The following is a 21099-nucleotide window of genomic DNA, read 5'->3' on the forward strand; positions in this document are numbered from 1 at the left end:
TCCTTCTCTCCAAGTGAGCATTGTACCAGTGTTAGAGGGGAAATGATTTTGTTCAAGTCATTTTTCTGTGTAATACCTGTTGTTTGAAAATACTGACATATGAAAATGTGTGTAAATAAACCTACAATTTTGATTGTCATGATATCAAATGCATTTGTGTTCTGTTATGGACAATGAGGCAGCTTAAACACCTGTCTCTGCTGCAGGTAGCCCTCCTTCCCTGCAGGAGCTCTGGCATCATTCTCTGTCATTGTTTTGCAGCAAAGCTTCAGCATCCCAAACAAATGGAGGGTCTGCTCCTGGATGAGTTTCTCAAACAGAATGACAAAAAAATTACAGAATGGTTTGGGTTGGAGGGGACCTTAGAGACTATCCAGTTCCAGCCCCTGCTCTGGGCAGGAACACCTTCCACTATCCCAGGTTGCTCCAGGCCCTGTCCAACCTGGCCTTGGACACTTCCAGGGATGGGGCAGCCACAGCTTCTCCTGTGTTGCTTAAGCTGTACGGAGCCTGGGCAAGACCCAGGAATACCCAGGCTGTGTAGTAAGCTCTAGAGGTCAGCCTACAGCACACTTTGCTGCAGGGATGTGATGTGGCAGGTCTGGAGCTGCCCCATGTTTCTTCCCTCTTGCATTATTCCACGTCACATTATTCCCTTTTCCCCACTGCCAATGGATGCCAAAGCCACCTGGGGGTCCTTCAATTGCCAGTCTCCAGCAGAGATGCCTCAAAAAGGTCTTTGGTTGTGTCCTGTCACCCTGGTGTCCCTTCAGCTCCACTTTCCTTTTGTTTCCTTACCTTTGTGATAAGGCTGTTCTAAGAGAATTGGGGTTAATTTTAATTATGTGGAGACTGAACCAGTTCTGGTCTTTCCCAGAAGTGAGCAGAAGCATCAGAAGCCATGGGAAGCAGCGTGCTCTGAAGAGTGAAGAGGATGTGCAGGCCTCAGGCTGCTAAGGGAGGGAGGGCTTGTTTGCAAACTCCCCTTGTGATTAGGCACGGGGAATTTGTCCATGTGGGATCTCTCAAGCCCAGATCAGAAAGTCACAGCGCTTGGATGGCTTGAGCAGATCTTGGTGGGACACCTTGGTATTGTGCTTCCAGAAAAGTCAGGTTTTGGAAAACAGTGTTTGGCTCATTCTTGTTTGGTGAGGGATTTGAGACATGCCTGGCACTAATGTGCATAATACAGATAAAACCAAACAAGCCAAGAATCCTGAGGGACAATCCGGCATGACAAGCACAGCAACAGGAGTGAGAAAATTTTGGAAGTTTTTTGGAAGCAGCACTCTGATGTCTCTGTGCTGGGGGGATGCCTTTTGGGGAAGATGAGGCTGGAGAAGGAAGTTCAGTGCAGCTGGTTTAAGAAGAGTCTCATGAAATAGGGAAAACAAAAAGTCACTTGTGAAAGAATGGTTAATTCTTGGTACCAAAGAAATTTTCTCTCAGCTTCCTTGTGTTTCCATCCAGTTTCAAAATCCAGGAGCAGAGCTAGGCAAAGCCTGGGAATCATCCACACGAGGGCAAATGGAAACTCCGAGAGATCCCACTGCTGTGACTATCCCCATCTCTTCAGACCTGACATCCCAGAGGGTCTCAGGGGCTTGGGGGGCTTTGCCCTTGTCTCAGCACACTGGAGAAGTGCTGGAATTGCTCCGCAGAGGCTGTGGAAGACACAAAAAGGCAGGAGCAGAACAGTCCTTGAGTGAAGGATTCCTCAGCCCCTGCCAGCCCGGGAGCTGCACAGCCGAAGGAAGCTGCACTCTGCCTGCAGCTCTGACACCCCAGCCAGATTCAACACTTAAGATAAGTCCTATGCTAACCATGACATTAATTATTTATTTTGGTGGGCTTTGTGGAATGCAGTTATATGTGAATTTATAAAAAGTGTTTTTCTCTATGTTGCAAGCAATAATGCCTGATGAGGCATGAGTTTGTTGTATTTAAAAGGTTTTACAAAAAAAAAAAAAAAATCCCTTTTTCACATTGTTTATCCAGCAGTATTCCACAGGAAGCCAAGGGTGGCTGTGAGGGCTGGCTCCAGCTGCACACACTCTCCTGAAACCCCTCCTCAGGCCACTGAACCTGCTCAAGCTACTGAATCCCACGTGCTTTTGTAGGAACAAAGTCTTTATTTTTCCAATAAAGGACTTTTGATTGTTTTCCTACCCTGAAATAGGAATTGCCACATGCGTCATTTCTTCCCCAGTGCCAGGCAAGATCTTTCTGCCACAGCAACAATGGGCAGGAAACCAGACATTTCAGAGGTTTTGTATTAATAATTTCTCATATTAATAAAGGATGTAGGAAGAGACAAGCCAAAGGGCTGTGTGCCCTGTGAGGGTCCCTTCAGCTGTGGAACGCCTCTGTGCTGAGGGGATTTAGGGATTTTAGGGATCTAGCAATGCCCCCTGGGGATTTTGGACCCATGGACCTGTTCATTAATCACATTAGTGGACTTTTTATTAAAATTCAGCATTGTGGCCTTTGCTGAGTCCATACCACATCCCTCCCTGGCTTCTTCCCCATCTCCCCACTGGTAAAATGAAAGTATAATTCAGTGATATTCGAAGAGTCAGAAATCTTTGGATGAAACGTTCCGAATTAAAACTCATCCAAATTAAAAACCGAATTTCCCGGAAATTTCCTATAAAGGCCCCAATTATTATTTTTTCTTCGGCTTCATCCGGCAGTCCATTTGTCCCCACTGCCAGAAGCAGCCGCCACCGCGTGTCCCCTGCGGGGGGCACAGCTCTCCCGTGGCAGGGGAGCCCAGCGGGGGTCCCTGTGGCGGGGGCGCGGCAGGGCTGCCGTGTCTCGCGCGGTGCCAGTGCCGGTGTCCCCGCTGGGTCCCCGGTCCGGGGCCGGTGTCCCCGCTGTGTCCCCGCTGGGTCGCCGGTGCCGGTGTTCCCGCTGTGTCCCCGCTGGGTCGCCGGTGCCGGTGTCCCCGCTGTGTCCCCGCTGGGTCGCCGGTGCCGGTGTTCCCGCTGTGTCCCCGCTGTGTTCCCGGTGCCGGTGTTCCCGCTGTGTCCCCTGTGCCGGTGCTGGTGTTCCCGCTGTGTTCCCGGTGCCGGTGTCACCGCTGTGTCCCCGCTGTGTCCCCGGTGCCGGTGTCCCCGCTGTGTCCCCGCTGTGTTCCCGGTGCCGGTGTTCCCGCTGTGTCCCCTGTGCCGGTGCTGGTGTTCCCGCTGTGTTCCCGGTGCCGGTGTCACCGCTGTGTCCCCGCTGTGTCCCCGGTGCCGGTGTCCCCGCTGTGTCCCCGCTGTGTTCCCGGTGCCGGTGTCCCCGCTGTGTTCCCGGTGCCGGTGTCCCCGCTGTGTCCCCGCTGTGTTCCCGGTGCCGGTGTCCCCGCTGTGTCCCCGCTGTGTCCCCGGTGCCGGTGTCCCCGCTGTGTCCCCGCTGTGTTCCCGGTGCCGGTGTCCCCGCTGTGTCCCCGCTGTGTTCCCGGTGCCGGTGTCCCCGCTGTGTTCCCGGTGCCGGTGTCCCCGCTGTGTCCCCGCTGTGTTCCCGGTGCCGGTGTCCCCGCTGTGTCCCCGCTGTGTTCCCGGTGCCGGTCTCCCCGCTGTCCCCGGGGCCCGCCCGGGGGTCGCGGTGCCCCCCCCCGCCCCCGCACGCTCGGGCGCAGGCGCGCGCGGGTCACGTGCGCGGCGCAGGCGGCGGAGCGGCGCTGGAGTCCCGGGCCGCGCGCGACCCCCGCCCCGCGCGCCCCCGCGGCTCCGCGCGCGCCCCCGGCGGCGGCGGCGGCGGGTCCAGGTGAGGGGAGGGCGGGGCGGGGGTCGGGACGCGGCGGCGACAGCGCCAGCGGGAGCGCCGGGGCCGGGGCCGGCCCGGGCGGGGCGCAGGCCGAGCCCGCGGCGCGGGGGAAGGGGCGGCGGGGCCTGGCGAGGCGCGGAGCGGTGCTGGGTCCGGGCCGCCGGCGGCGGAGCGGTCGGGCCGGGGGCGTTTCGGCGGTGCCGGCGGCGTCGGGGCGCCCGGCAGGAGTCTGTCAGCGTGCGGCGGAGCCGCGGCGGCGGCAGAGCCCGCCCGAGGCCTGCGGCCCCACAGCGCCCGTCGCGGAGCCGACCCTGCCCGGCCCGCGCTCGGCCTCGGCCGCGCTCCCAGGCCGCGGCTCGGCCCGGCCCCGCCGGCCCTGGAGGGAGCGCGGCCGGGCCGGTAGCGCTGTCAGACGCGGGAGCTGCCCGCGGTCCGGCCGGTGTGTGAGCCGGTCCCTCAGCCCTGACCTCATGCGGGCGGTGACGGCTTTGTGCCGTGTCAGCCGGGGCGCGTTGACGTTTCGCTTTTGTTCGAGTCCTCGGTGACTCTTAAACCAGTCGGAAAAGGGCTCTTCACTCGTCCCCTCCGTGTGATTTCTGCGTTTCTCTAAATGTCAGCTACTTAAAAACCATCTCAGGAAGCTCAGGGCTCTGCTTCCTTCCCGCTGCTTTGGGGAATGGAAGGACAGAGCTCTTCTGTGGCTCTGCATCCTGGCAACAGGTTGGAGCTTCATGAGCTTTGTCTCTCCATAACTCCTCAGCCTCCTCATAGACTCATTTTTGTTCATTCCCCTCACTGGGGGGAAACCTTTCTCAGAGGTTTTATTGTAATAAAACCTCTCTTAGAACGTGCCTTTTGGTGGTCTTGTAATTATTGTGTGTTGTTCTGACTGGATCTTTAGCTAAGGCACCTTTCAATATTTCCTATATGTGAAAACAACCACAAAGAACAAATCTGGCATCTTCCATCAGGGTTACCAAGTGTAATGACCACAACATTTGGATTTGGCAGCTCTTTTCAAGTTATAGCAAATGGTCCCAGCTTTTCTACGTATCTTGTGGAGCGAGAAACAAAGGTTTCAAGGCATGTGTTCAGAACAGCCAGTTGAGAAATTACATTTCTTAGTATTTTAAACCCAAGGAAGGGTCTTCTGTTAGGCACTGGATTTGGGCTGGAAATCTCCCAGCAGCGCTCTCCAGCCAGTCTCTCTGGAAGGCCTGTCCTTCTGTAGGACTTGGAGGAAGGGGCTGTTTACAACAGGCTTCCAAGTGATGGAGTAATTTTACATTTTTCTAGTAAAAAAGTAGATGCTTCTCTGACATTAGAAATTAATTGTGTGTGGAGAAGCCAAAGAATTCCAAGTCCTTGTGCATCTGGAAGTGTTGGTGTTTCCATTTTTCAGTGGCTTAAATATTTGAAAATACAGGTTGTGGAGGTAAATTGTGCTGAACAGCTGTAATGCCACTCTTTGTGCTGCCTGAGCACGACAAAGGTTCCTGCTTTTGTGGGAGATGTTAAATGTTTCAACATAACTAAACCTTAAATTGGCAGTACATTTTGATTTTCTAGTACAACAGCAATTGCTTTTGGATGGAAGCTGGAGTTACCACCCAATTAGACAGACTCACTAAATTTAATAGATTTGCAGTAGCAAAGGGTTTGCTGCTGAAGGGGTTGAAAAGTTAATGTGACTATAGCAGTTTGCATTAAGAATGGTGAAATTTTACAGGTCGCTAGAGAACCTCTGAAGGGCAGAAGGCGTGATGAGGGTGTCTTTCAAAATCCTGTGGTCTCTGTTGAGAAATGCAAAGCTGTGGTGCAGGGGACGGTGTGAGGGAACAGGAGGCCTGCTGGTGTGTGGAGCACTGAGCAGCAGGACTACACCCTCGGTGCTGCAAAAACTGTATTCAAGCGTCAGCTTTTTCCTTAATGCACAGCTGGACCAGACAGAATGAGAAAGAATGTGTAGGGCTGGACCAGACGGAATGAGAAAGAATGTGTAGGAGCAGGTGAGGGCCAGCAGTGGAAGGAGAAATAACCCCAGATGATACCAAGTTGAGGCAGCAGGGAAGATATTTCATCAGGTGAGGGGTGTTTTCCATCTCCAGGTGAGTCTCTCCATTTCCACCAGCCGGACAAGCAAGACACCTTTGCTTTACCGGAGCCGTGGATGTTTTGTGTTTTGTCTTGGTACTATTGCAGACTCTGTTGTCCCCTCAGGAGCAGGTCACTGATGTTCTTCAGGAGGAGCCACCTATTAATTGCAGATAACTGAGCATTTCAGCCACGGAGTCAGCGTGTTCCTGGATGGAGAGCTGGAGGTTTAGCTCAAGAGGATGAAGATAACTTAGATTGTCTTGTGCCCATGCTAATTAGAGTGATGCTGCTGGAGTTTAAAGTTAATCTAAGCTTTGGATTATGCAGGCTGGTAGTGGAAGTTTTCCAGAGGTCCAGGAGCTGGGGATTTTTCTCAGTCAATTGAGAAATCATTTTTCATCATTTTCCATCCAGTGGAACAGCATCCCACCTGCACGCTGAATGGCACATCAAAAATTGCTGCTGTAGTAATCAAAAATAGGAATAAGTACTGAATTGGTCATGTATATGTGAGAGCCCTGAGGCTATAACTCAGTAAATAACCCTTCTTTATGCATTTGTGGAAAAAAAAAGGCAACCAGTGCATGACAGTGCTGTTGGTTTGGGAGCTGGGGTGAGGGATGGAGACACATGTGTGACTCTACAGCTCATGAGGGCCATCATCTTCTTGGATGCGAGACCAGTTGCCTTCTTCTCCAGCTGGCAAGAGTGCCTTGAAGCATAGCCCTACACAGGGCTTTGGATTTGATTTGTATGAAAAATGGAAAAGTACAGGAGATGAATGATACCTTGTTGAAATTAATTTATGTAAACCAATAATTTGGGACAGGAAGTTGCTTATGCTCAGTTGCATATATGGGACCCCAAGCTTTAGGTCTGCTAGATGGACATCATCTAATTATTCCACCAAAAGATGCATGCTCTTGAATTCTCCAAGTCCTATGCAAATAATTTTAATTTTATACTTTCTTTTTGTTTTGAAAATCAAACTACCTGCCAGGACCACACAGCTGGTGTAAGATTGTGGTTTTCATTGTGGTTTCTGTGTGGTGGTCACAGAGACTGAGTTAAGCCTCTGGTCTGCATTTACAGAATTCCAGAATGGTTTGGGTTGGGGGAGACCTTAAAGGCTGCCTCATTCCAACCCCTTGCCATGCATGGCAAAGTGTTTCTTTGAAGGGTTTTTTGGGAGTGTTCTTCCCATCCCTGCAAGAATGCATTGCTCTCCAGTTCTGTTGCATCCACATTTTACCAGAAGGTCCTAAGCTGCTTGTGTGGTTCTTAATGGCAGTAGTGACAATTAATAACACTTGAAATTTGAATTTTCTCAAAGCCCAGAGCAGCACAAAATAAGCTGCAAGTTTTTATATAGTCAGAAAACTCTCAGAATAATCTTGATTTTAACCGAAGGTCTGCCTACTTCTGTTATATGAATATTACTTTTTTGGTCAGGGAAAACAATCTCCTTGATACTGAGTGTCTCCTACCAAAGAATTACTTTTAAGCTTTTTTTATTCTAGCTTCAATTCTTTTTTCATCCTTTATACGATTCCAGAATTTTAAGTGCTTCCCTGAGATTTCCTAGATATGTATTAGATGTAAGAAGGAATAATATTGCAGAAGGTGCAGTTTTCAGTCAAACCTTAATTCAGTGCTGATGATCACATGAATTTCTGGGCTGGTTATATTGGTATTTAGGAAGCCCTGTGAGAATTTGTTGATAAAGGACCACCTGTGGGGTGTGTCAGCTCAGAAAGGTCTGGTAGTAGTTAAATTCTGGTTTAAATAAAAAAGCTTGTTGTAACACAGAGCACAGATTGCTATTTAAAAAGGCATTTTTCATAACTTTTGAATGCAAGATCAAATACAGTCAAGATGCTCCTGATTTTAAATAGCATCTCATTTTGTTTGCCGATTGCGTTGGTGGATCCTTGTGGAAAGTTATGTACTGCAAAGCTCTGTCAATATTCACAGTGTGCTTCTTCCAAATGAAAATATCCTTACCATGGGAAATTACTAACTCAGCTAATGGGAATTGATTGACCAAATATTGTGCTGGGTGGACTGCAGCTCCCAAGAGAATTGCTGATTCCTGTTTCCCTTGTGCCTGGCAGCTGCCTTGGTTTGTATCACAGCTGCTGAAAAGGGTAATTTCTACATGGCTAACTTAGCTGCTGAAGTTATCATCCTGCTTTTTAGAGCAGTCCTGAGCACCTCAGCAGTCAAATTCTGTTGGAATAAAACCGAATGGCTTGACTGAGGCTTGTCCATTGCAGCTTGGCATGAGTCGTGGGCTTTCAGCAAACTTCTTGAACCTTTAACAAACTGATGTTTCATTAAACTTGCTGTCAGACTACATCAGGATAGCACTGCAAAGAGTCATGTGTGTTATAACAAGCTGTAATTTTCTCCTTGTCGGAAACATTTGGGTTTCAGTGGTTTAGCTTGAGGGCTATGGGAGTGCAGCAGACCAGTGTGAGGAGCAGTGACCAGTTCCATGTCAGTGTGAGGGAACAAAGCCTGCCTTGCTGGAGACTTACTTGGTTTGTTTTCTTCGTGTTTGGGAAAGTACAAACTCTAAACAAAACTCTTCCTGTCACTGGAACGCTTCACAAAGCTGTTTCTGTGATTTCTTGGGGTCTGCTAAGGTGTGTGTACAGTGTCCAGGTCTGTCAGATAACTTACTGTGGTGAAAGTTTGAGTTAATGAACCAATGTTGATTGCTTATTTTCCTTAACCAAGTTTGGTCTCATCCCATGTGCACAATGGGAATGGAGACAGCAGCAGTTACTTTTTCTTCTTCTTCTTCCCATAGCCCATGCTGACCATCCTCAGTTACTCACTTGATCTTACTAGGGCAACCTGTCTTTCCCAGTCCTTCTTTGAAGCAGTTGGGTGTTGTGGTGAGGGACACTCAGAGGGAGAACTGAAGGAACAAAAACCCTTTGGTTCCTTGCATCAAGAGTTCAGAAGATTTTTCTTCCCTACACTTCCCCACCCTTCATCCAAAATTACCCTCACCCTGCTGGGCTAAGGCACAGGCCCTCAGCATGGGGACTGGCTGCTGCACCTTGGAGACTTCCTTAAAAACAGCTTTTCCATGGCCTGGCCTTTCCTGTGAAATTTTGGTCTGGCTTTGGAGGTAACCAGCCAGCTTGTTACAGGACTCAGCTTTAGGCTGTGGAACATCCTTTTATGAAAAGGGTGAAAAAGTAGAACTAATGCAGTATCTGCTGTAGAATGTGAAAACCTTTTTTAGTTTTGGCTTATACAACAATACTAAAATTTCCTACTTCAAATTTTGATTTTGCTCCTCAGCTTGGTGTCTGGTGGTGGTATTTAGGCAGGTGCATGTAGCTGGAAACAGGTCACTGCTTGTGATTTATCCATCAGGCATTTGACTTGGTGCTACACTTCTTGAGTTACAATTACTTAGAAATACAAGAAGATACGGGGGGCTGAAAAGTGTTAGATGACCATTTAAAGTGCTGCAAAGCTTCTATGATGTGATTTAATGTAAAACCTCTTTCCTTCTCTTTGAGTTGCTGGGTTGGTGCAATGTGCACAGGCTACAGCACAATAGGCTTTTAAAGCAATTTTGCTTTGTTGTCTAGATAGAAGACAACAAATCTCTGCTTTTTCTTTCTGAGTATTCCTTCATTTTCTGCTTCCCCTGTTTGTTTTTGGGCAGTCCCCTTCTCCACTGATGAGCAGGCAAGCATGTAAGCAGAAAATCTTGAGAACCACCCCTGGGCTGTGCCTATAAACCCCGTTGATTCGAGGGGCGGTGTTTTGTTGTCCCAAAGCCATTTAGCTTTACTGCTGTGTTTTTATAATCCTAGGAGCTGGAGTGCAGCTTGGTGAGCCCGTGACCAGGAGCAAGGGCTAGGAATGGATTCACCTCCACATGTTGGCCACCTGCAGCAACATTGTCTGTCTGAGGTGGTCCTGTGGGCTTGGAACGTGCTTCTGGAATGAGCTTAACCTGAGCTGGTTTAGGCACCTACTCAGGATGAGCGGAAGGATATCCTGGCTGTGCTGGTTTCTCTGTTCTGAAGATTAGTTTAATCAAGATGAGTTTGTCCTAAGACTTAAATAAATACGTTATTCTAGATAAAACTTGCCCTGTTTAGAAGAATAGAATATCATTTCCAGCTAAAGGAAGTATTCAATTTTCTGCCTGTGATGAAAGGTTGATTTTTCAAGCTCCTCAGGCTTTGCTGTTTGGATCTGAATATAGTAATATGTGCTTTTTACATTGCTGAGGAGAGCATTTGACTTGGTGCAAAACTGCATGTTAAAAATTGAACTATTCACCAGTATGTTCAGTATTTCTGTTATTTCCCATCACTGTCTGATGAAATGTGATGGTTTTCTTTCAGGATTCCATATTTGGGAGTTGCTGTTTAACCATGTTTGCCAGTTTGGAATTACCTGAAGTCCTTTTGCACACCCCACAATACTGAAGTTGTGACATTTGTTTTGGTAAGTAAAATAAGCATATGATGCATCTGTTGTTTTTATAAATTTTCCCCCTGCCTCTCCTCATGCAGAGCTGGGCTGGCTCCAGAGCTGACTTCCCACTCAGCCATACAGGGTTAGGGGTATTTGCCATCGGGTTTGTGGCTGCTCCTCCCAAGGAGAACAGTTGAGATGCTTTAGTGGTGTCATTCATCTAGCACCAATGTTTGAAGTTTGAAATTACTGGAACCCTGGATAAGTTGTTTAAGAGGAAATTTTAGTACATGTTTATTTTTAAGTATTCTTCCATATTATAACTGTGATTTTTAGCCTTATTTCATCCTTGTGTTATATTGTTATATGACACTTGCCTAGAATTAGTTTAAAAGTTTTGTTGGGTTTTTGTTTTGTGGGTTTTTGTGGTTTTTTGATTTTTTTTTCCCAAAACCATATTATTTTAATCTTTGTATCATAGAATAGATGTGGGTGTCTAGGTTTATTCATTGCTCAGGTTTAACAAGCTCCAAGATCACTATGCTGGGCAACAAAGGAAACAGTTGTAGGAGGATAATACACTGTTAACAAATCTCCAGGAGAGACAGTGTTGTGATCAGAGTTTCTGGGGTTTATGGGTGTTACATTTTAAACACAACCTGTGTGACTGTGTGAGTGCATGTTACAGGTTAAAAGAAAACCATCCCTCTCAGGACTATTCTGGCAATGCTGAACCTCCTCTGCTCCCATCCTGAAAATCTCTACATATTTTTCTCACTGGCACCTAAAACAAAGGAATCAGAAAATATTAAAGTATATTATCCAAGACACCCTTTATTCCTGATATTTTTTTTCTATTAAGTCACTGGAAAACTATTTTTCAGTGACAGCCAATTCAATTTAAATCCTTTGGAAATTATGTTGCTACTACTATCCCAGACTTTTCCTCCTCACTTTCAGTTCTGGTTTACCAAGGGATTTGGCTGTAACTTCATGTCTTTCCCTTCCCTGTTGCAGCTTTAAATAATGGTCAGTGTGAAGATGAGGACCCTGCTTAGTGCCAACTTGTGCCATCTGCTAGCGAAGGGCGTCAGTCCATCCCTCCTTCTGCTCTCATCCTTCCCAATCTTTTGTGCAATTTGAAAGAGTACTTGTTGAGATGTAGAGCACGATTTTAGTACTTTTGATTTGTTTTGCGAGAGTGCAGGTTCTGATGTGACATCAGTTGTGAAAGTGTTTATTTTGAATAAGTTAAAAAGCTTGTAAATCAATAGACCATGGCAGAAAACCTGGAACAGTTGGCCAGACAAAGCCTTGGTTTAATTGTGTGCTCTGTGTAGTGCAATAGATAGGGGAAAGCAATACAAGAGATTTCAAGTTCTATTTAAGACACAAATTGACAGAAGTTTAGATCAGTTGAGTGAATCTTGGGGCAAAAATACCAAGGTATCATTTGGGGTTTTTTTCCTTTGGGCTGTTTTTTTCACTCCAGAGACCAGCACTTCCAGGTACTCCAGAGTCTGCCAGGTTTCCCATGTTCAGCTGCTCCCTGGTTAGTGACAACTGGCTGTTTCAGCTTTTGCTCTAATCCCATCTGTCCTAGGGTCTGGTTGGGATTTTCCAAGCCTTGCTCAGCCACGTGGTGCTGGGTTTGTTGTGCAGGCTGCCTGTCAGGCTGCTGGTGAGGACAGCACAGGGCACGACAAAATGCCTTGGGGCTCCTGGTGGTGTGTGTGTGACCCAGCTGTCCATCAGCCCGGGTCTCAACTGTGGCATCCTGTATCCTGTGGGAATTCTTCCTCTGAAGAGTCTGTTTTGCACATTTTAGTGGGTCAGTTGTTTTATCCGTAAGCTGAGTGTGCCTGGGAGCTCCTGGCTCCAGCGGCCCAGGGTGTGCCCTGCACCCTTCGGGTTGGACACGCTGGTCTTCATGGGCCAGGCTCTTCCACCCCCTGTCCCCATATGCACCAAATGCAGGTGCATTTGGACCATTTGTCTGTTACATGGCTGTTTATCCCCAACTCTTACTTCAGTTAGATATTTTTAATAATTAGATTGTACTGAATAAGACCAACTTTATTATAAAGAGGCTTTTGGTTTTGTTGCTGTAGCCAGTTCCAGGCCAGGTTTGAGGGTAAATGGTTGCCATGTGGTAGCACTGGACTTGCTCTGACTTTCCAGAAACAATTGTATGATGGGAAATACTAATTTGAAAACTCTAAAGGAGCAGGGGCAGGAAGGAGGCTGTGTGTGCTTTTTGAAGGAAGGATGATTGCCAGAGACCTTCTTGTGCTGCCAAGTGAGCATGGATGCTTGAGTTCCTGAAGCGTGCTGTGGTTGTGCAAATCAGTTCAGGTGTGGTTCTTACTTATCAGAGACCCTCCATAACCTGCTGGGAGTTCTGGTTTAATGGATTGTTGAATGAGCAGTATTTTACCTGTGCATGCTTATGCTGAAGGCTTTTTGGTTTGTGTGGAAGTGTTGAGTAGTTGTGTACCTGCTAATTATGGTCAAGTGCTTGCTCAGGATTTATGGAAGGCAACTCTATAACCATGAGGTTACAGAAGTTGTTAGGATGCTGTGCAGCTGGGATTCATTTGCTCTGACATGGATGGTGTGCTGTGCACTGTCTGAGAAGGAAAATTTTGCAAATCATCACTTTCTCCTGTCATACTTGAGATAAATGACACCTGAGTATAGGAACAGACAAAAGTTCATGTGTTTTGGAGGGAAAGGGTGCAAATTAATGTAGCAGATTTCCTTGAAGAGCATGATGTGAAGAAAAAAAATGCAAAGGGAGCTGTAGCTATATGTGCTTATCTGTGAGGTAAAATTTAAACCTTGGTCTTGGTATGTTTCCTTCCCTCACAATATTCCAACAGTCCTGTGATTCTCTGAGTCAGGTGAAACAAGGCTTTTGGTCCTTTGGGATTTAGAAAACTCCATTTTTATAGTGCTTACAAAGGGCCATAACTTCAGCAAATCCTGTCAAATTTTAGTACATTCAGATGAGGTTGATGAAATTTTGTCTAAGCTGCAGCATTTTTATGATTTTTCTTAAAAAACATGATTTAAGCAATCTGTGAGTCTTCTGTTCTTTTACAGGTAAGATGGAGGCTTCAGACACCTCCATTCCAAATAAAACAACAAAAAAAAAATCTGAAATGTTTGTGTTCTTGTAGATAAATTCTTATTTCTTTGGTGTTAGGGATTGTCAGGTGTACTCGTGTTTCTTGCTGCAGGTGCAACACCCCCTCACCTCCAGGTAGTTGTACCTTTTCAACATGTAGGAGCCTGTATTTTGAGCTGAGATTTCTCTCCCTAAAAAATTTACTCACGATTTTCTGGCCAATAATGTTCTATGTAATTTCCCTCAAAATATAGTGCTCATATTTCACAGGATGCTTGCCTCATTCCTTGCGCACAGAATGGCTGTGTTTGGCCATTAAAAAGGCCATTTGTGTAGGACTCTCAGCTCCTCTCTCCCTGGAGTCAGTGGATGTGGAACAAAAGATGTGGAATAAAAGCCAGCTTGGGTAAGGAAGTTACCTGTCCAAGAATTTTGTGAAAATCAGTTAAAACATTTTTTCACAGACTCCTATTAATTGTGATTCTCATTATCTGGGCACTTGACATGAAACTGAGGATTTTGCCTTAATGGAGGTGACAACACTCAGAGCAGTAATTTCGACACAAAGCCAAGCAACAAGGGAAAGAAAAAAAGATTTAATTGTCTCTGTGTTCACCTGGTAATGATTTTTTAAAATTTATTTCTCTATTGCCCATCTTTAAAGTTTCCATGGCAATAATAAGTATATGAAAGCACTATGGAAATAGATCAGTACCTATGAAACCTTGAACTTACTTTCTGATGCAGGACTGCAGAAGAGCTTGTGAGACAAAATTTGCTTGGTTTTTAATCTGAAATTTGAGGATGAAGGCTGGTGCTGCAGGATGAGAGAATAACTCCATGTAAAATAGGGGATTATTCCTCAGTGCTGTTGGATTGCCTGGTGTGGGGTAGGGTTGCAAGGGAGAAAAAAACCACAGTATTTTTTATGTGTAGTGAGTGTTTGTGTAGAGATCTGACCAAAAGCTATGGGAATTTGTGACTTCAAGCCCTTGATTTTTCCTTTGGAATATTGTCCCTTCAGCAGCATTGTGCGAGTGTGCAAACAGTGCAAAGCTGAAGCTGTGCTTTTCTAACATTGTTAGATTTTTTAATTAGAAAAGGCTGTTTTCTGGCCAGTATCTGCAGCTCACATTTCGTCTCAAAGTTGTGGTTTTGTGTTGGGAACTTGAACCTCTGCCAAAACCCCAATTTGTATCCTGTTCAAGGGTATGTTGTCCTGAGCTAAACCTTCTGGGTGGGTTGTGCCAAATACCCAAAGCTTTGGAGTTATGAGATCTTGACAGTCCTGGCTGGTGAATGGATTTGATTTTGACAATGGTGGTCAGGAACAGGTACCTTTTTTAGCTGTTTCTACAGATGGTTTGAATCTTTTAGCAGTATTTGCAAAGTGCTGAGTGTTAGAGCAGATGTCTCACCTGGAAAGGATAGTGCCATTGCCCTTGTGATGGAGTGGGAAAATGTGTATCTTAGTGTAGGTGGTGTCCACTGTAAGTTTAGGGATACTTTTATCACAGATTGTACTTCTGTAACAGCTTAGATTAATGTCATAATGTCAAAGTTTATTGCAAAGTTTAGACATTTTATTAAGCAAGATCCATCAGGTGTAGGACTTGACTTTCTGAATTCATTCTTATCTGAGTGTGATGTGGAGGCCTGGTGGGAGTTGTGGGCTGTGACAGGGGGAGGAGATTTCAAGTTGTTACATCCATAGGAAGCTGAAAACACCTAAATCTTTACAAACTTTAGGAAAGTAGGCACAGTATACTTGAGATTTCGCTGGGTGTGAGTAAAATATTTTTCAAATGCTACATTTCTCTTGGTGAAGATGTGCTGTGGCTTTTCTACTGCTTTGGACCTATTATATCTGCAATCTCTAAAATTAAATTTGGTGGTTCTTCCTATCATTCTGTAATTCAGCTGTTGCTGTGAGTTTTAGTCTCCTGACAGTCAGGCACTGCAGCATTGGTACCAGGTGCTTGCTTGTCCCCTCTATGATACAGAAATGAATATAATTCATTTTCCTCTGATTTTTTTGTCCTCTACCTTCCTTTCTACCTGTCTGTCTTTCAGATCAACTGGAATACTTCTCAAGTCACGTGCAGCACGATTCTGCCAGGAACCCCCTTCTGTTTGTCCTAGTGGAGGAACAGCTTGGACACTGCCATGGCCACCGTTTTCAGCCCCACACAGTTGGTCTCACAGAGCCCAGTACTGGGTCACCAGGTAGGTTTTTCTGTCAATAACCAAATGCGCCACTGAAAGCAGCTGTTAATGTCCTTACACAATTATTATTCACAATTATTATTATATGTATTATAATTCTTTTTTTCCCTTCCAAGCATCACCTTGGCGTCTGACAGGCTCCCATTTTGGAAACAATGGTTTTGGATGATCTACCTAACTTAAAAGATACATATGCCTCCTTGTACTCCTCAGCTATGGAAGTCTTAGAGGTCGATTTTGATTCAGGACTGGAGGAAGATGAACTGAAACAGGAGGCTGGGGATTCCACAATCTTTGTCGCTTTTAAAGGAAATATAAGTGACAGAGACTTTGAGCAGAAGCTGGATACCATACTGGAGAATGTGCCTGGCCTTTTACACATGGGTAATGTACCTTCTTGTCACTTTCCAGCTGTCCTTAAAATGCTTATTTAGGAGTCAGGGTACTTGCACAAAAACCAGATTGTATTGGGTTTGAGCAACTTAGTTTGTAATGATGTTTGTTGGGGTTATTCTTAGTGAATTTGCAAGCTGTTCTTCTCAGAAATGCAGGCTACAAGTGTCTGCAGTTGTTTTGTTGTTTAAAACGGATTTATTTCGCAAGTTCATTAATTTCTCTTCTGTTTCCACATTTTACCTGGTTTTATTCTCTTTCATGTCCCTCTATGACACATGGTTGTGTTATACAAAAGTGAAACCAGGCTTGTTTACACAGGAGATGTTTTAATGCCCAAACTGTCCAATTTAAACTACTGCAGTTCCTCTGAGAATGGGTTCACTTTCCAGTACCTGTGACATTACTGTCCTGTTCTGACCTACCTTACCTGATTGATTGGTTGATTTGTGTTGAGGAATAGGTAATGCCCTGATATACCCCTGAATGCTCACCCAGCTCTGGGAACAGCTCCATGGCGAGTCAGTGATAACAGGCTTTTTGGGACATCTTTTTACCAGCATGTTTAGATCTGGAAAAAGACATTTGTCCCCTGTTGGAGCATGTTTAAAAAAATCCTATGCTGATTAATGATGGCTTTTCAGTTAGCTAGTCTTGATTTTCTTCAATAGTGTCAAACACCTTTTCAGGAAAACAGCACATTACTTCTCAATAACCAAACTGAATTTCTTTGTCACATTATTCCTTTCTTTCAATTTTGTCTGTGTAGTCAGCTGGCATCAGTTTGTTGTGTTCTTGCTGTTGCTCAGAGATAAAAAAGCTGAGATAAGACAAAAATACTATGAAGAAATACCAGTTTTGAGCTGTGTCTTACAAACAGTTAGAAAGAGATGTAAACTAACAGACCATTATTGGTGTGAAGGGATGTGTGTAATACCACAGATCAACTGTGTAGTTTTTGATACGAAATAAATTCAGTCTATAACTGCATGTAGTCATCTTTGTTATATAGAGGCATCTGCATGCTGAGTCTGTCATAAATATTAATGCCAGGATTAATAAACGTGATTCAGACCTCAGCTGAGAAAGCAAATTTTAGAAGTCATTGTCAAGTTAATTTGAAAATTATCCGTGTGCAAAGTTATTTAAACTGATTCAGAGCAAAACAGGATATCCTGAATGCAGAGTTAGTAAATAGCATGGGGTTACCTTGGCAGATGCAGTGGTTGAAAAATGAGAAACTTGGGTACAAAGACATAGAAGTACTGAAACTGATGTTACAATTTTTCTATGTAAAATATTGGGACGTTAATAGTAAAAAATATGGGATTGTTCAAACCTCCACAAAAGGGGATTTTAAAACTCCTCCTGCCGTATTTCCAGCCAAAACCACGTTTTTAGGTGGAATAAGGATGAATTTAATAATTCCATTACTGTAGCAGCAAAAGGGGCTTGATGAATTAGTGGTGAACAAGAGCTTCCTAAATAGGAATGAGTGTTGGCATTCTTAACTAACATGTTTTTCAGATCCCAAAACTTAGCAAGTGTTTAGTAAATCTGAGGTTACAGTGGAGGAGCTGTCTGATGAAAATTTGGGTCAGTGCTTTCTGTTTTGAGAGGAACTTTCTTTACAGAAAGATAGAAACTGGAAACTTATAAAGCTATATTGGGAGTATATTTTTAACTATACTTCATTTTGTAGTAATCATTTAGGTAGGTATCACGTTGGATAATGTATCCAACATAACTGCCCAATCTTTCAACAGTTACTTTGAAAATCACTAATCTATGTAGAAACACTAATTTATAAAACAGGTGTTCAGAAAACCTGCAAGTGAGTATTTTGCATGACTTTGAGGTGCTTTTTGGCAGTGGATTTGAAATGTTTACCCAGAAAACTAAATAATAAGGTAGAAATCAATTAAATATTGCTAGGAGTCTGTTGGCACTGGTCTTATAAAAAAAAAAAAAAAAAGATAGTTTCACAAGTATTTGTAGAGCAAATATTTCAAGTATGTCATTTCTGTAGTCAGTTTTTTCCCACATTCATCTGGTTCACAAACAAATGTACTGTATCACAGGGCTGGAGCCCCTCTGCTCTGGGACAGGCTGGGAGAGCTGGGGGTGCTCACCTGGAGAAGAGAAGGCTCCAGGGAGACCTTGGAGCCCCTTCCACTGCCTAAAGGAGCTCCAGGAGAGCTGGAGAGGGACTTTGGAAAAGGGATGGAGAGACAGGACAAAGGGGAATAGCCTTAAGATGGAGGAGTCTAGATTATAGATGGGATATTAGGAGGAAATTGTTCCCTGTGAGGGTGGGCAGGCCCTGGCACAGAGTGCCCAGAGAAGCTGTGGCTGCCCCTGGATCTCTGAAAATGTCCAAGGCCAGGTTAGATGGGGCTTGGAGCAGCCTGGGATAGTGGGAGGTATCCCTGCCATGGCAGGGGGTGGAATGAGATGGTCTTTAAGGTCCCTTCCAACCCAAGCCTAATACCTGTAATTGTATGAAATTTGTTTTATTAGATATTGTCTTATCTTTTCCAAGTCATTTATCCACAGAATATTTCAATTTTTAAGTAATACTATAAAATGATTCTGTTGTCTGTTGCATTGGTTATAATTTGAGTAGTTTTTTTACTGCTAATTTTTTGGAAAATCCCTAATGTGGTTTGGCAGCATTGATTGCTGTACACCTGTGTGGGGAAAAATCTCCTGTGCCTGAAACTAAGCACTGGCAGTTTTCAAAGCCAAATACGGTTTCATTTTTTTCAGCCTTTTAACCAAGTTCTTTTATCAGACATGCTTAAAAACTGCCTTTGCACTGACTTTGATTGTTTTTCTTTTAAGATTCCAACAAGTTAAAAGTGCAGAAGATAGAGCCTTGGAACAGTGTTCGTGTCACCTTCAACATCCCCCGGGAAGCTGCCGAGCGGCTGCGAATCCTGGCTCAGAGCAACAACCAGCAGCTCCGAGACCTGGGCATTCTCTCAGTTCAGATTGAAGGTATTTCACACCAGATCTGTTTCCAAAGCTGAGATTTAAGTAGACTTAAAAAGCAATTTTGTGTACTTGGTTAGCGTGGCAAAACTTTTAAGTTACTACTTAGATTTTAGTGAAAAAGATAGCTCAGGACTTTTATTCTTTAAGAATAACATTTATTAATAATAAAAATGAAAGCTGGAAATGCTCCAGGCACCAGGAACCCTGCTGAAAAATGTTTTCTGTGTGTTGACTAGGAAAAGGTTGGCTGATTTTCTTTCCCTGTTTTTTCATGTAAGACTTTCTTTAAGCTAAGTTTTCAGTGGCTTTCACAGTTACCGTATCTATTCTGGACAGTTGTCCAGGAGCACCGTCAGGATGAAATCAAGGGCAGGTAATGCTTGTCATGATATTTGTTCTTAAAACTGAAATCCAGAAGAGTGGTGTAATGTGTAAGTGTCCTTCTAAAGTGCACAGTGGAGGTGAAGCCTCCTTCCTCGTCATCTCTTAAATGTCCTTTTGCAAAAGTCTGTGTTCTGCTTTTCTGTCTCTTCTGTTCACCCAACCTGTGCCTTGCTTTAGGGGAAGGTGCTATCAACTTGGCTTTAGCCCAGAGCAGGAGCCAGGATGTGCGGATCAACGGGCCCCTGGGAGCGAGCACCGCCATGCGCGTGGACACGGGATTCCCTGTGCAGGGGGGACAAGGTAAATCCCCTCAGGGCTTCTTCCTGGTGCTTCAGACACTCAGAATTTTACTGCTGGGCTAAGAAACTCCACTGGTTACAGCAACTCTTGTTTGCAGAATTCTAATTGCCATTTAAATTAATGTCTGGTCTTGTTCCATGCTGTCAAACCATGTCCTGTGTTATGTAAATGAATTGTTGGGTGCATTGTGTCCCACAAACATTGGAGTGATTTTGGCAGGGCCCATTGGTTTGTTTTCAAGTATTTTGAGGGTGTGGTGGTTTGGGGTTTTGTTGGTTTGTTGGGTAATTGGTTTGTTTGGGGTTTTTACATACAGTCTATTGAAGCAGATGAGTTGAGTGTTGCGAATTCACTTTGAGATACGCACAAATTTTCAGAGTGTTGTGCTTGGTTCCCTTTATGGAAATATGCATAAGTCTTGATTCAGTGTACAATAAACTGACTTAGATTAAATCCATTAGAATTATGGGAAGGACAGGACACTGTCATTGTTACTATCTTCTTATTTTCTGATAAACTTTTGAAATCTGATCACAAAGAAGGGATTTTTGTGAAAATGTGTAGTTTTTAAACTATATTTTAGAGAATTCTATATTCATAAAGAGTTTTTAACTACAAAACTCAGATTTGTAGTTATTGAAAAGAAAGCTACTATCTAATTTATTAAAATAGCTGAATCATAAGCAGAATAAATAACTAATACTTTAGTAAATGGAATTTAAAGCATTTAAACCAGGAGCATTTTTGGTCAGTTTATTTAAGATGCATTTGTGGCTGTTGAGGAGAAGGAATGGAAAGAACATTTTAGCTTTGTAGAAACCTAATTAAATAGTAGTGAAATTTTTGTCCTTAACAAAGACTAAAGCATTTTTAAGGGCTCTACTCTCCGCAGTACTTATCAGAGCCTTCATTTCCATTCTGCAGGTCAACAACATATCAGCAATAGAACCAACAGGGCAACAGTAGCAATCATTTTAGAAAATTACAGCCTGTGGAAGTGAAACATTGATTTTTTTTTCCCTCTTGCAACACCTCAGTTACTTTCTAGTTTCAGATTTTGCAAAAGCCTGAGTTACTTGTACAGATTTGATACAATCTTGTCACTTGGTGCTTTCAGTGGTAGGTCAGGCTCACATTAATTCATGAGTCAGTAGTGTTTCCATTTATACTCTTTTTTTAAAATTTGGTGTTAAAGAAAGACCTACAGCATGACCTGAATGTGTTTGTTGATACCAGGGAATCTGAGCTTTCAGACGGAGAGGTGTAGCCTCAGGTTATTTTGGACAAACAATTCTTGAAGTCTAAAAAAATGTTTTACTGACAAATATACTTTTTTCTTGTTAAAAGAAACTAAAAGTTTTAAA

General features: G+C 44.3%; 1 protein-coding gene across 5 annotated transcripts in view; it reads left to right on the forward strand.

The window, feature by feature from the left end:
- Positions 1-3675: 3675 nt before the first annotated feature.
- Positions 3676-21099, forward strand: part of NCOA6 (nuclear receptor coactivator 6) — a 43802-nt gene continuing 26378 nt past the window's right edge. For all 5 annotated transcript variants that reach the window (XR_008439785.1, XM_053993360.1, XM_053993362.1 and 2 more), the window contains exons 1-6: positions 3676-3753; positions 10233-10335; positions 15509-15661; positions 15778-16045; positions 18899-19054; positions 19613-19735. Coding sequence is in view for 4 of the 5 variants with exons in the window: in XM_053993360.1 (XP_053849335.1) it covers positions 15817-16045; positions 18899-19054; positions 19613-19735 (508 nt within the window). In the remaining variant the exon portion in view is untranslated. The remainder of the gene's footprint in view (positions 3754-10232; positions 10336-15508; positions 15662-15777; positions 16046-18898; positions 19055-19612; positions 19736-21099) is intronic.

The sequence above is a fragment of the Vidua macroura genome, chromosome 17 (genome assembly GCF_024509145.1).
Source record: "Vidua macroura isolate BioBank_ID:100142 chromosome 17, ASM2450914v1, whole genome shotgun sequence".
Classification (NCBI taxonomy): Eukaryota; Metazoa; Chordata; class Aves; order Passeriformes; family Viduidae; genus Vidua; species Vidua macroura.